Source organism: Phoca vitulina, unplaced genomic scaffold, assembly GCF_004348235.1.
Source record: "Phoca vitulina isolate PV1807 unplaced genomic scaffold, GSC_HSeal_1.0 scaffold67, whole genome shotgun sequence".
In the NCBI taxonomy this organism is placed as follows: Eukaryota; Metazoa; Chordata; class Mammalia; order Carnivora; family Phocidae; genus Phoca; species Phoca vitulina.
In genome coordinates, this window is record NW_022589770.1 from 1,648,654 (window position 1) to 1,664,043 (window position 15,390).

General features: G+C 37.5%; 1 protein-coding gene across 4 annotated transcripts in view; it reads right to left on the bottom strand.

Moving 5' to 3' along the window:
- Nucleotides 1-15,390, bottom strand: part of DENND4C (DENN domain containing 4C) — a 137,280-nt gene that overhangs the window by 21,960 nt on the left and 99,930 nt on the right. For all 4 annotated transcript variants that reach the window (XM_032392472.1, XM_032392470.1, XM_032392471.1 and 1 more), the window contains 6 exons: nt 11,344-12,497; nt 7,276-7,453; nt 6,494-6,603; nt 6,025-6,200; nt 1,949-2,131; nt 985-1,180 (listed from right to left, as the gene is read on the bottom strand). In XM_032392472.1, coding sequence (XP_032248363.1) covers nt 985-1,180; nt 1,949-2,131; nt 6,025-6,200; nt 6,494-6,603; nt 7,276-7,453; nt 11,344-12,497 — 1,997 coding nt within the window. The remainder of the gene's footprint in view (nt 1-984; nt 1,181-1,948; nt 2,132-6,024; nt 6,201-6,493; nt 6,604-7,275; nt 7,454-11,343; nt 12,498-15,390) is intronic.

The following is a 15,390-nucleotide window of genomic DNA, read 5'->3' on the forward strand; positions in this document are numbered from 1 at the left end:
AATTAGACTATCACCCTTTATAGCTGGAAATGAATAACCTGATCTGGGCATTATTGAGGCATTAATAGCTACTAGCATCACAAAGAAAGTTCATGTCTTCTATTGAGGGACATCCCACCACTGCTATTGTCTTACAAAAATAAAACCACAAAACAAAAACCTGAATCTGATCAAGCTTCTAGATACAATTACCAATTTATATGATTGTAATCAACAAATAAGTTGCAAGGTTAAAGAAAGGGCCTACAGATTTAAAAAGACTAAAAAAACAAGGGCGCCTGGATGGCTCAGTCATTAAGCGACTGCCTTCGACTCAGGTCATGATCCCAGAGTCTTGGGATAGAGCCCCACACTGGGCTCCCTGCTTGGCGGGAAGCCTGCTTCTCCCTCTCCCACTCCCCCTGCTTGTGTTCCCTTCTTTAGCTCTGTCTCTCTCTGTCAAATAAATAAATAAATCTTTAAAAAGAAAAAAAGACTAAACAGATAAACCAATTGCAATGCATAGATATTATCTGATCATTCTTCAAACTACAAAGCACACACAAACTTGACATTTTTTAAACTATTAGAAATTACTTGACATTTTTTAAACCATTAGAAATTTGAACAAAGATTGAATAATTTGATATTTTTTTAGTCGTATAATGGCACTGTATTTTTAAGAGTCCTTATCTCTTAGGAACTACGTAGTATACTGAAATATTTACAAATGGAATATATGATGTTTGAAGTTTGCTTCAGAAGAATCTAGGAAAGAAGTGAATAATGGTATACATGAAAGAAGAATGGCCCTAAGGTGAAAATTACTGAAGCCAGATGGCAGGTCAAAGGAACTCATTATACTCTTCTGGTTAGTTTTGTACATACTTGAAATTTTAAAAAATTCTTAGTCTGCTTATGAAAAATTTTTATCACTTGTGGATTATGTGCTGCTCTAATAAATACTTACATGAATACACAGATAATTATAATCTTGTTACATACCACAACTTCCTGCAGACTGTTTGGGAGACTGACTGTTGAAATGCCATGAAACGGTCGCTGGGAAAAGTCAATATTTTGCAAGGGACCTCCAACACTGTGACTTCGAGTCAAAGATACATTTCGCTTTGATAAACTATTAGGTGCAGGTGAAATTTTCATAGTTTGGACTTCTCCACTGGCTCTCTTTATTTCATCACTTTAAAAAAAAATGAAGAAATGTTGTGTTTGTGCTGTAACACAATCTAAACCTGTCCAGCTAGAGTGTTTTCTACAACGAATTTTGAGTCTACTGAATGTACTGGAGAATAATCAGTACCACCTTATAAGATTGACATTTCCTTCATTTTGTTAAGGGAGTCAGAAGAACAGGATGGAGTGGATGACTCCGGTGAAGGGCGGGAAGAAGACAAAGGGTAGATAATAGATAGTCTTTTTAAAAGACGAAGTGCCCATTCAGTTGCTTTATTCAAACATTATTTCATCTTTATTAAACAAAATCACCTAGAATTATGCAACTATTTGGTAAGTAGTTAACCTCTACCAGGCCACGATGCACCTAAGGACAGAGACCAGATCTTTTTTATTTTTAGTGCTTAGCATAATGCTCAGCATACAACAGGTTCTCAATATTTGATTCAATCAGTATTTAAGAGGAAGCAGTATATTTCACAGTAAAGAGAATATGTCTCTGGAAACTGGCAATGACTAACCTAAAAGGGAAAAATACTTCATACGCTTGAGAAGTTCATTTTGTAAAAGAACACTGTAAAACATTAAACATAATTTCAAAAATGGTTATCACATTCTCTCATTAGATACTTAAACAATATATCATAGAAAAAAGTTAAGATTGAATTTTTAAAATGCCAGAACTTATGCCTACATGCATCAGGTTATCTTTAAAGATGGAATTTTAATAAGGGTACCCAATTTATAATGCAGACTTCTCTGTACCCTATGGTACCTTGATTCAGTTGCGGAGGTGGTTTCTTCAGTTATGGTCTGGTTTTGCTTTGGGAAATCCATAAAATTGATCAAGTCAGGTTCTGCTGAACTAGATACAGGTTTGTGCTCTGAAGGTTCACTTGCCAATGGAATGCTGCCACTTTGTAAACTGTCACCAGAGGTACTTGGTTTCAGGAAAAAGCTAAATATGGAGCAATAAAAAAAAAAGTCTTTAAAAACCTAGAACCCTCTAAATGTCATATTTAGAATCACTTTATGATAAAACAGTCATTGATGAATTATACAATCCATAGAACTACTGCCTCTTTCAAACACACACACACACACACCCTTCTATCATTCTTTCTCTCTTGTCGTAAACTTTTCAAATGAAAAAGGTCTCAAAGTCATTATAGTTCAATATAAGATCCTTTAAAGAAAGCTATGAAGGAAGATGGAAAGCAAAATATTTTATTAATTTTCTGAGTTAAAAAAGAGAGGAAGACAAACCATGAGAGACTATGGACTCCGGGAAACAAACTGACAGTTACAGAAGGGAGGGGGGTGGGGGGATGGGGTAACCAGGTGATGGGTATTAAGGAGGGCACGTGATGTGATGAGCACTGGGTGTTATAGGCAACGAATGAATCGTTGAATACTACATCAAAAACTGATGATGTACTATATGCTGGCTAACTGAACATAATAAAGAGAACAATAGAGCAGCAATGGCATTTTAGCATGTATAAACTTATAATTGTGTATAGTATCCTCTCCCCCATAAATATCCATTTTGTCTCTAGTCATTTCCTCTTCCCCTTTATTCATTATTCTGTTTTCATCTTCTCTGTCCTTCTCTTTCTGGGTGGGGGTGGAGTGAGGGTTGGGCCTTGCAAGGGACATTGAGAGAACTCTCTGAGGTAATAGTAATGTTCTGAATCTTAATAAGGGTTAGATCTGCATCAATGTGTGCATTCAATTTTCAAATGATACATTTTAAATTTGCAGATTTTCTTATATACGTCTTTATTGAAAAAGAAAAACACTGTAAACAAATACTGAACTTTAGTTAATATGTATGCTGAAGTCTTTGGGGGAGAAGCATATTAATGTCTACATCTTCTTTTAAATAAATAAAAATATAGGACTGGTGGATGAAGGGATAGACAGTTGATAAAGCAAGTACAATAAAATAGTAACTGGAGAGATGGATATTTGGGTGTCACTGTAAGAAAAATCTTTAAACTTAGCTGCAAGTTTGAAATTTTCCATAATGACATATTGGGGAGGAAAATCAACAATGCTCCTTTATACCTACTTAGAAAATATAAAATAAGGTACTTAACATAATAACTTACAAAAACACAATTAACACAAAAGGATAAGACTATGGAGAATAATTTAAAGCTTTATTAAAAGGACATAAAAGATAATCTAAAAAAATGGAGATATATACCATGTTGGTAAGAGAATAATACTGAAAATGTCCATTTTCCCCAGATTAATCTATACATCTAATGCTGCAATCTCAATGAAAACTCCAGCTGAATTTGGGGGTAGGGGGGCTAAAGTTGCTCTAAGCAAAATAAATAAATAAATAAATAAATAAAAATAAATAAATTAAATAAATAAATAAATAAATAAAATTCCATGACGGGGAGCTTACCCTATCAACCAGATGTAACACAAACAGTAATAAAAATAGATTATTGACCAAAAAAAAAAACAGGGAACACAGAAGCAGGGTGAGGTGCGCATGGGAACTTGATATATGATAAAGGAGATGCTACCTATCAATGAAGAAAAAACAGGCTCCTTACATGGAGGAAAATAAAGCTGTATTCCTACCATCATACACAAACACAAAAGTGTACTCCAGATGGATTAAAGACCTAAATACCAGAGGTAAAATATAAAGCTAACAAAAGAAACCTCAGGAGAAACTCTTCATGTCCTACAGATGGGAAACAACTTTTAAAACAAGACCAAAAGCCACAAATCATAAGGTGGAAAATCAATGGATAATGACATCAAAATGAGTAACTTCAAGGAATTAATATCAAGAATATTCAAGACAGACGTCAACAAGAAAAATATAAAAATGGGGGCGCCTGGGTGGCTCAGTTGGTTAAGCGACTGCCTTCAGCTCAGGTCATGATCCTGGAGTCTCGGGATCGAGTCCCGCATCGGACTCCCTGCTCAGCAGGGAGTCTGCTTCTCCCTCTGATCCTCCCCCCTCTCATGTTCTCTCTCTCTGTCTCATTCTCTCTCTCAAATAAATAAATCTAAAAAAAAAAAGAAAAGAAAAGAAAAATATAAAAATGGACAAGGTAAAAATATAAACAGGCAATTCATAGAAAATGTTGGAATAATTAACAAGTACATGAAGAGATAAACTCACTAATATTGAGAGAAATTCAAACAAAAACAAGACACCACTTTATACTCATTAGAATACAAAAAACAGAAACTTGATTAATACCAAATGCTGGTACAGATACACAGAAATGAGAATTCTTAGGCACTAGTAGTGGGAGTACTGCCATCTGGGAAGCAATCTTCAATTGTTTATTGAAATCATGCATGAAAAGGACTCAATGACCTCGCTCCTAAGACTATTATTCTGAGAGAAACTATTTCACAAGTTCAGAAGGAGATATATTTTACAGTGCACTGCATCACTGCAGTGATATTTATAGTAACAGGGAACTGGAAGCAACTGAAGCAACAGTAGGATAATGGATAAGTAAAATGAGGTATTAACTTCCTACAGGAGAAAAGGAATAAACTAGATGTACATACAGCAACTCAGCTTTTAAACAGTAATAAAAATAGAGAGTATCAGTATTCTAATTATGTAAGTTAAAAATGAATAATCAGGGGAGTCTGGGTGGCTCAGTCGGTTAGCGTCTGCCTTCGGCTCAGGTCATGATCCCAGGGTCCTGGGATCAAGCCCCGCATCGGGCTCCCTTCTCAGCGGGAAGCCTGCTTCTCCCTCTTCCTCTGCCCCTGCTTGCGCGCTCTCACTCTACCTCAAATAAATAAATAAAATCTTTAAAAAAAAATGAATAATCGTACAAAACAATGTATTTTATGAGGGTATATATTCAAAGATATCACACATGGTAGAGTCAATGTCTTTGTTGGATAAAGGAATGAGAGTGGGAATGGTAGGGGGTGGTTGAGGGTAGAGCTAATAAAAGAGGATCCTTGCACAAAGCAATGACGATAGTACATCAGGAATTAGAATATAATTTCACTCAGCTCCATACCTGAAGCTAAAAGGAAAAACTAAGCTAAGAAGAAACACCTGTATGATCAGAGATTTTTTAAAAGCAGCTAAAGGTAGACAATAATATGAAGTTGTCTGCTCCATAAAACAAATAGAATATTAAGTATAATTACTTAAGCAGTTACCAAACTCTCAATTACTTAATGACTAATTATAGATCACCTAGTCTCTTTTCTATTGCCTAGAATTTGGTCATTTCACCGTACAGAGCACTACCGTAAAGGGGCAACAAGTTAGAAGAAGAGTCAAAAAAAACCCCCATCCCTCGCACCTTTATTTTTTCTTCTAGAAGATATAAAGTCATTTAGAGGGGCGCCTGGGTGGCTCAGATGGTTAAGCCTCTGCCTTCGGCTCCGGTCATGATCCCAGGGTACTGGGATCGAGTCCCACATCGGGCTCCTGGCTCAGCGGGAAGCCTGCTTCTCCCTTTCCCTCTGCCTCTCTCCCTGCTTGTGCTCTCTCTCTCTCTCTATCTCTCTGTATCTGTGTCTCAAATGAATAAATAAAATCTTTAAAAAAAAAAAAAAGTCACTGAGAAAGTAAGCTTAAAATAATGATAAACATTAAAGTTCTGAATGCTCTATAAAGTTTAGCTCCAAGGATTACTACTACTGATAATTGTGTGTTAAATAAACTGGAAAAGTAGTCTCCTATAGTACCAGTATTTTCTACTCCAATACTGAGAGTGAAGGAGAGAGAGGAAAGGGACAGCTGGAGTGTGCAATGACTATTTCACTCTTCCCCCAGGAGTCATGCCTTCTGGGAGGGCACTCACCTCTTAAGGGAGCTTTTACAATACTAACCTTGCAGAGCCTCTCAAGTCTTTAAATTCTATATTGAGAAGAGGCAAGAAGTTGCTTTTACAGAATGGACAGGTTGTATTCAAATTTGAATCATCTGCCGTCCATCCAGCCATAATTTCTTCATCATAAACTAAAGCTCCACAAGCTCTGCACTGTGAACAACTTGACATCAAAACCTAAGAGTAAAAAAGTGCAGACACTGAGAACCTCCACAGTGAAAAGTAATCTTAATAGGCCATCCTCTTGAGACACATAATTTTATTTTGTTGATCAAATTTAGAATTAACAGTTCAATCACTTTACAGATAAAACTACCAGTTTATTGCCTTACTTACGTAAAGCATGAAGCAAATTCAACAAGATGATTTACTGTTCTTTCTACAAGGGTATCAAAGAATTCTGTTAAGTGCCATTCTGAAATAAACATGTTTACAACCATTTTATCATGTACAGAATATAGAACTTTTACCTCCATTGCACAATTCTGATAGATGCTAGACATGCTGGTGTTTTGAGAAGAGCCATGGTCTGATTTTTCACAGTCCTGCCCTTTTATGCTTCTTGGAAATGGAGGTTCACCTAAAGAGAAGTAAATATAACACATTACATGAGAATGTCCTTATTCTTTGGAAATGCATACTAAAGTATTTAGGGGGAGTATCATGAAGTCTGCAATTTATTTTCAAACAGTTCAGTATAAAAATCTCTGTAGTACATATCTAAAGTTAACAATAGTTAAATCTAAGTGGAGAATATATGATCGTTCATTATATGATTCTTCCAACTATTCAGGACATTAGAAATTTTTCGTAACAGAATGTTGGAAAAAATAAATAGAATTAAAATTTCTTTAAAATAACACAGCACTAAGAAATTTCAGGGACACAGCCCAGGTATTCTCAAACTCTGGTATACATTTGATTTATCCAGAGAGCTGGTTAAAAATATATATTCCTAAGGTCCCAATCCCACAAATTCAGTCTCAAAAGTCTTAGCCTAGAGTCTGGACATTTGCCTATATTTTTAAATAAATTCTCCATGTGATTTGGACACACACTAAAGTTTGAAAACCAATGATAGAGTCTACAAATACAACTAAGGTGACTGTAATACTTAAAGATCATATAAAATAAGTGGATAGTATGGTGTGGCTCTATTAAAAATCTATCCGCTCATCTCAACAGATGGGGCTTACTGTGCATGAGGTAGGGGAGGGAAAGGTGTGTGCATACGAACGAGTCCCTCCCATACCTGTTGAGTACTGCAGTTTTCCCACATCCCCGCTGCTGCTGCTACTGCCAAGGCTTGTGTTGCTCTGGGTGAGTTCACTGGGAACCAACCCGGAAATATTCATGTTAGGTGACACATTCTCCCCCAAAATATGGTCTTCGAGGCCAGCTGGGAAGCTGTAATCTCTGTTAGTTTCCTCCTTTAATTGAAAAGAATAAAACCCCACATACATAAATAATATCTTCTCCAATGAGAATATAGTCATGCTGCCCTTTTCAGAATTAAACTTCTCTAGAATCCTGAAATAAATTATCATCCCCATAGTTTTCAAAACCGTTCTTGAACTGTTCTCCATATTATTTGGAATTTCATTTCCACACTCTTAAGATATTCAAGCAATGACCTACAATACTTTAAGTTTTTTTTCACCCCTGGTGAATGTTGGGGTGTCTCTCAGTAATCAGTATCATAAAATGAAGGAACTCCAGGAAGCTCAGTGTCTCCCATGCAATCAGGCGCCCCAGCACGAGGACAGCAGGGGCTATAAAGTCAGACAGGCAGACTGTGGTCTTGGCTCCCCAGCACACAGTAGGTATGTGACCTTGCGGAAATTACTTAACTACTCTAACTTTTAATTATATCATCTGAAAAATATGGGTAAGAGGAGGCCTTTAGAACAAAGTTGCCGTGAGAATTTCAGCTGGTAATATGATTTTCAGAACCACCATCATCAATATTAGAGACATAAAATAAGAATAAAGTTCCAAACACTATAGTTCTGAACTCAGTGACTGCTGATGCTTTAGTTTAGATAGAAAACATTTCAGGGGCGCCTGGGTGGCTCAGTCGTTAAGCGTCTGCCTTCGGCTCAGGTCATGATCCCAGGGTCCTGGGATCGAGCACCACGTCGGGTTCCCTGCTCGGCAGGAAGCCTGCTTCTCCCTCTCCCACTCCCCCCTGCTTGCATTCCTGCTCTCGCTGTCTCTGTCTGTCAAAAAAAATAAATAAAATCTTTAAAAAAAAAAAAAAGAAAACATTTCAATAAGCAGTTTCCTTTTTGATTTCTACTTGAAAGAAGACTCATGTTGGGGTGCCTGGGTGGCTGAGTCAGTTAAGCGTCTGCCTTCGGCTCAGGTCATGATCCCAGGGTCCTGGGATCGAGCCCCACATCGGGCTCCCTTCTCAGCGGGAAGCCTGCTTCTCCCTCTCCTACTCCCCCTGCTTGTGCTCCCTCTCTCGCTGTGTCTCTGTCAAATAAATAAATAAAATCTTTAAAAAAAAATAAAGAAGACTTGTGTCTTGTTATAAAACCATGTTAAGTGATAGAAAAATTTAACAGATATGCAGAACAGGAAATAAAAGCACTTACATGACCAACACCCACAAAATACAATCAAAATCTTAAATGTATATCCTTCTAGTCATTTTAAAATACATATATATACACTTTTATAAAACAGGATATTGTTTTTTAACCTATCCTCATGTAATATATTTTCATGTCATTAAATCTACATTATTTAAACCCCTGCAACCCAGTCCAGTTTACTGATGTACTGCAATGCATTTAGTAAATCTCTATTGCTTAAACATACAGAATGCTTTCAATTTTGTGTGTTACACTGATGAATTCCTTTGAGTTATTTTTATACATATCCCTAATTATTTCCTTGGATTAAATTCTGGATAAAAGTTATGAACATTTTTTATAGACTTTATATTCATTCCTTCATTTGAAAATATTTATTAGGTATAACCTATTTGCTTTGTTGGGCACAAGTACCAGGGCTACAGCAATGAAAAGAAAAACAAGATTAAGATATGTGACCACCTGAAATTTATAGTCACATATTCCAAGTCCAAAGTACTCTGCAGAAACGTGTTTTTTTATTATTCTTACTAACACTGTTAGATAAAATTTCAAAAATAAAATGGCTCACTCGGTTAGTTTACTTTAACATAATGCTAGGTTAAGACACTTTTGAAGCTAGCTTATTTTGTCTTTCCTTCACTGACCTTGTAAGCTCTTTTAAATGCAACAAAATGCAACTCTTATAGAACTCAATATTGTACTTTTTTTTTTTAGAGATGGGGGGAGAGAGAGAAAGAGAGGGAGGGAAGGGGAGAAGCAGAAGGAAAAGGAGAGAGAGAGAGAATCCCAAGCAGGTTCCACACTCAGCGCAGAGCCCCATGCAGGGCTCGATCTCACAACCCTGAAATCATGACCGGAGTCGAAATCAAGAGTTGGACACTTAACCAACTGAGCCACTCAGGCGCCCCCCTCAATATTGTACTTTTAATTATTAGTTTGCTTATAAGGTTTTTTTTCAAATAGCATATATATCTTATTTGTCTGATTTCATTTCCTATGTCTCTAACTTCCTATTTAGAACTTTAGCAATCTGAAATGGATTCTATTTTCTTATAAAATGCATGATGTTTTAAGCCTCCATGCTTTTTCACATTATTCTCTCAGATATACCTTGCACCACCTTATCACTTTGACTAACTCAAAATTTTAAATTTATCCATCAAAACCTAACTTAGATATCACCTGCTTTGCTCTTTTTGAACAGCCCCCTATCAGAGCCCCTTCTAAGATATTGCTTCCTTCTCTGCTACTATAGTGGTTTAAAAGCATGGACTTCAGAGCTAGTCTCCCAGAGTTCAAATTCTAGTTCTGCAACTCATTAGTTGTGTGGACCTGCGGTAATTAATTAACCTCTCTGAATCTCAGGTACCTCAATCTACAAAATGGCGGTAACAATAGTACCAAAGCATGGGGTTGCTATGAAAATTACGTATCAAAATAGATATACAGCTTATGACAGTACCTATGGCATAGTGTTACAATAATAATAGTGAACATTTATAGGTGTCTGTCTTTTCCATTAAAGTACCTAAGTACTATATAATTCTTTGAACACAAAGGTGAAATTTCAATTAAATTTCTTCTATAAAACAAGTAAGCAAAATTCCCCCCTTTCTATTTCATAGAAAGGTCTAACGATTCTCTTTTCAATAATTTTTTTTTAAGATTTTATTTATTTATTTGATGGAGAGACAGAGAGAGAGGGAACACAAGTAGGGGATGTGGGAGAGTTGGAGAAGCAGGCTCCCCGCTGAGCAAGGAGCTCGATGAGGGACTCGAACCCAGGACCCTGGGATCATGACCTGAGCCGAAGACAGACGCTTAACGACTGAGCCACCCAGGCGCCCCTCTTTTTTCAATAATTTTTAGAAGAATTAGCAACTGTTGTTATGCAGTATGAAATCTATGGATTAAGTTGTAGAGTGATTCCATATATATTAAAGAGATAACACAGATAAAAGTTATTTTAAAAAAAGTGAAATGCGGGGCGCCTGGGTGGCTCAGTCGTTAAGCGTCTGCCTTTGGCTCAGGTCATGGTCCCAGGGTCCTGGGATCAAGCCCCACATCGGGCTCCCTGCTAGGCGGGAAGCCTGCTTCTCCCTCTCCCACTCCCCCTGCTTGTGTTCCCTCTCTCGCTGTGTCTCTGTCAAATAAATAAAATCTTTAAAAAAAATAAAGTAAGGGGCGCCTGGGTGGCTCAGTTGGTTAAGCGACTGCCTTCGGCTCAGGTCATGATCCTGGAGTCCCGGGATCGAGTCCCACATCGGGCTCCCTGCTCGGCAGGGAGTCTGCTTCTCCCTCTGACCCTCCTCCCTCTCATGCTCTCTGTCTCTCATTCTCTCTCTCGCAAATAAATAAAATCTTAAAAAAAAAAAATAATTAAAAAAAAAAAATAAAAAATAAAGTAAAATAAAATAAAGTGAAATGCTATGCAAATATAATATGGCATTATTGTTAAAGTACTCATCATTAGTACTTTCAAAGAAATAAACTTAATGTGTTATTCAGACTCATCTATGGAATTATATCGTCCTGACATTGTTTCTTTATTATTAATTTCCATACATTGATGTTCAAGTCATTTCAAGAAAGAAACAGGATATGCATAAAGTCTTAAGATATAAAAAACCAAAGTTAGCAGAAATCTCTAAAGAATAATTTACATATAAAAAAATACTAGAAACATTCCCATATCAGACCACATAAAACACTCTTACCTCATCATCCGAGTAGCTGTAGGCAGACGCTACGGCTACCCACATCTTACTGGCTACTGTTGCCGCTTGTTTCATACCAGATTTCAGGACCTCCATCTTGGGCCCTGAGAGTATATGATCTAGCTTTAGCCCTGACAAAGAATTCACCACAGAACCCAATGAGCCATGTGGTGAAGAGCGCACCAGTGCCGATAAAGTCGAGCGTTCTTTAGGACCACGAGAGGGAGTCTGCTGCTTGAAACGCCCGGCGAAAGTTTTAGAGCTGGCTTCTGCAGGGGAGCTCTTTTCACTTTTGGGATCTTCCTGTGCTGCTGGACCATGCTCTAAAGGTAGGCTTGAGCTCCTCTCCAAAGGGTGAGTAAAGGCACTGGTCGGGCCAGACTCTCTGCTTCCCTCTCCGTGTAATTCCATACTGGAAGACTTGCTACCCAGGGGGCTCTTTAGGTTCATATAGCTTTCGATTTCATCAGCCAGATTACGGGCAATAACTGGAGAAGACACCTTATCTTCAGGATCTGCAGTTTTTTCTCCTGTACATTCAGTGGCTAAAAGAGACAAAGGATCTAGTCCAGTTTCAACATCCTCCCTCTCAACAGCTTTAACGACACCATATAAACTACTTCTCTTATTTATTAGATCTCTGGATCCTACTTTCAGGTCTCTGTTACCATCACTTTGTAGACTGTCACACGCATCCTTTTCCATAGGAGTTTGAGCTACACTGTCATCAACCACAGGTTCCAGGAGCTCTTGGCTTTCCTCAAGCATCTCTAACACTGGAGAAGATCTGTGCTCTGCATCCCAAGTGCTCTCAGACACACGAGTCCTAGCATCAACTAGATGACAACTAACACTCTCAAAGCTATGGGTGCTTGCAGCTCGGAGTTGAGAGGTCTTAGGACAGGTCAGTGCTGCTGTGAGAATCTTGGCATCCGCTCCCATCATAATAGCCACTTCACTCGAATTCAAATCCAAGCTGCTCTTCTTGAGCAACATTCCTGCTCGACTTTCAGAACTGAAACTACAACTCCTCTCTGGAAAATGCTTTTGTCTTTTATCTCCTCTATCACCATTCTTCTTGAGATTAGTAACTTCACCAAAGACTGCATCTTCAACTGGATCTTGAGTAGCAAATGGCACATTTGCTGTACTACCTAAAGGAAAAGTACAATATTAGAAATGAAACTGTTTTCTGATATAACTTCTAGAAAAATGTCTTTCTGATTTTTGAAAAGGAACACATACTCAGAGTAAAAGATTCAGAGTTTATTTTTTAAAAAGATTTTATTTGAGAGAGAGAATGAGAGAGAGCGAGCGAGCATGAGAGGGGGGAGGGTCAGAGGGAGAAGCAGACTCCCTGCTGAGCACGGAGCCTGACGCGGCACTCGATCCTGGGACTGCAGGATCATGACCTGAGCCGAAGGCAGTCACTTAAACAACTGAGCCACCCAGGCGCCCCAAGATTCAGAGTTTAGAAGGTACAAAGAAAGTATACAGGAAAAAGAACCACCAAAAAACCTCCATTCAATCCTGCCTCCCAGAGATAACACCGTGATGTATAACCTGCCCTTCACCCTCTACACATACACAATTTACAAATCATGCAATATATGCTGCAGATACCTGTACTATTCACTAAACTTGATCACATTTATCAAATATAGATCTATAAATACATCTTACAGTTGAAAAGTTCTACATTCAATTTAAGAAATATATTTTGTGTTAAATAACTGACCTAAAAAGTTTACAAAATCACTTCCCTTCTGGCTTTCATATATCTAATTCAACAAATATTTGCCAGGAATCTACTCCGCACAAAGTAAATTCATAATCATGGAGGAATTATATATTTGCTAAAACCGAAGCCTTACTGCTCCGAAGTAAAATAATTCCCCAAAGTAAAAGAATCTAGAATGGAGTCCTTAGACTTGGCAAATTCCAAGAAGGCTGATAAAATCTGAATAGCTCCAAATTTCTGAGATATATTCATTCCTTCAACAAATACTCAAATGTCTACTAGCAGTCACCATATAAGGTGGTAGGAATATAACAGACATGATCCCAAATCTCTCACTGAGTTCAGTCTTGTTTGATCAAGTGGAACAAAATTATGCCAGTAGTTGTAGGGGGAAGTAGTCTTTTTTTTTTTTTTTTTTTTTTTTTTAGGGTTTTTGTTTGTTTAGTTTTTATTTAAATTCCAGTTAGTTAACACACAGTGTAATATTAGTTTCAGGAATAGAATTTAGTGATTCATCACTTACATACAACGCCCGGTGCTCATCACAAGTAGTCTTTTATTCCTTGCTACTATGCAATTTTTTCCCATTCCAAGACCAAAAGCTATCTCCTCTTTGAATCATTATCAGAACTTAAGTCTACCCATTCCTATTTAGGATTCTCATTTGTTTTTTAAAAGGCATAATGACCTAGGAGATTTGAGGGAAAAGCTGTCTTTAATAAAGTCTTCTTTTTATCTTCCAAATTAATTTCAAGGTTCTTTTTAAGCTTCCAAATTGGTACCAAATAATAATCATAATCACACCGATTAAACAGAATAAGCACTTAGAGTTATTTCACAACTTTTAGGAGAATTAAATTAGCCTATTTTACAACTCCAAAATTTGTGCCTGCTTTACAAACTTTTACCAGTATTTGAGAAACAGATCTTAGCAAATTTACTGGTTCTCAGAGTATTTCCAGGAATTTCGTGGCACATTTTTTTCAATTTTAAAACAAATTTGACCCTTTGATATATTGGCAAAAGCCCCATTACTACCTCTTCCTTTCTTATTAGAATAAATCTTCCCACATCAAGACATAACATGGACACAGAATGAATAAAGAGGGAAGGAAACACACCAGACCCCAGATCTTGTCCATGTCAATATTCTGAGAAGATTATAAACCTTTGATGAAGAAAACTCTGCCCTCCTCCTTTTTCTTTTTTAAACGGGCTAGCAACAGGTTGGGAAAATAGGATACAGAACATATATATCAATTATTTTTCCAAAAACCTTTTCATCCACCTCTTGAATACTACCTGCTCCCCAAAACAAACAAACAAACTGAATTTGGTATCAGTAAATTTTAAAAGAAGGAGAGAATTTTGGAATAAGGAGTATTCCTACATGGATTTAAGAAGCTGAGCAAATTAATTTCTATAGTCATACCACAGATACACTTAAGACAGTTGACTTTAGAGAAGTGAATTATAGCAACTACTAAAAAAGGGCAAAAGACACAGGCCAATCTCTTTATCCTTTGAAATCACAAACTTAGATGCATGTCTGAAGGGTACTTGGGAGGCCTAAAACACAACTGAAAGGAGTAAACTCAAATTCAAGGGAGTGACACACAAAAGAGTTATTCATTATAAATATTTAATCACAAATAAGTGGCTCCGGGTGCCTATAAAAACTGGCCAAATTAAAGACGCACTGGTAGGGCGCCTGGGTGGCTCAGTTGGTTAAGCAACTGCCTTCGGCTCAGGTCATGATCCTGGAGTCCCTGGATCGAGTCCCGCATCGGGCTCCCTGCTTGGCGGGGGGTCTGCTTCTCCCTCTGACCCTCCCCCCTCTCATGTGTTCTCTCTCATTCTCTCTCTCTCAAATAAATAAATAAAATCTTAAAAAAAAATAAATAAATAAAAAATAAAGACGCACTGGTATTTTTCTGCAGTACAGCATAGTGGTATGAATCTTTTCCTTCCACTGCCTTTCCATTGCCACACAAAAGCCCCCCTGGAATTCAGTAACATCAGTGCCTCTCTGTCCTTTATGAGTATGGGAGGCCCTCTCTCATTATCTACCCTGAGAAAGATGGACCAAACTGAGAAGAGGCACTACAACAAGCAAAGGTATTCCCAGGAACAATTAAGCACAATAAATACCCCTCCTTTGAAACACTAAATATGTTAAATAACAACTTCTTTTTTTTTTTTAAGATTTTATTTGTTTATTTCAGAGAGAGAGAGAGTGAGAAAGAGCGCACAAGAGAGGGGGGAGGGTCAGAGGGAGAAGTAGGCTCCCTGTGGAGCAGGGAGAC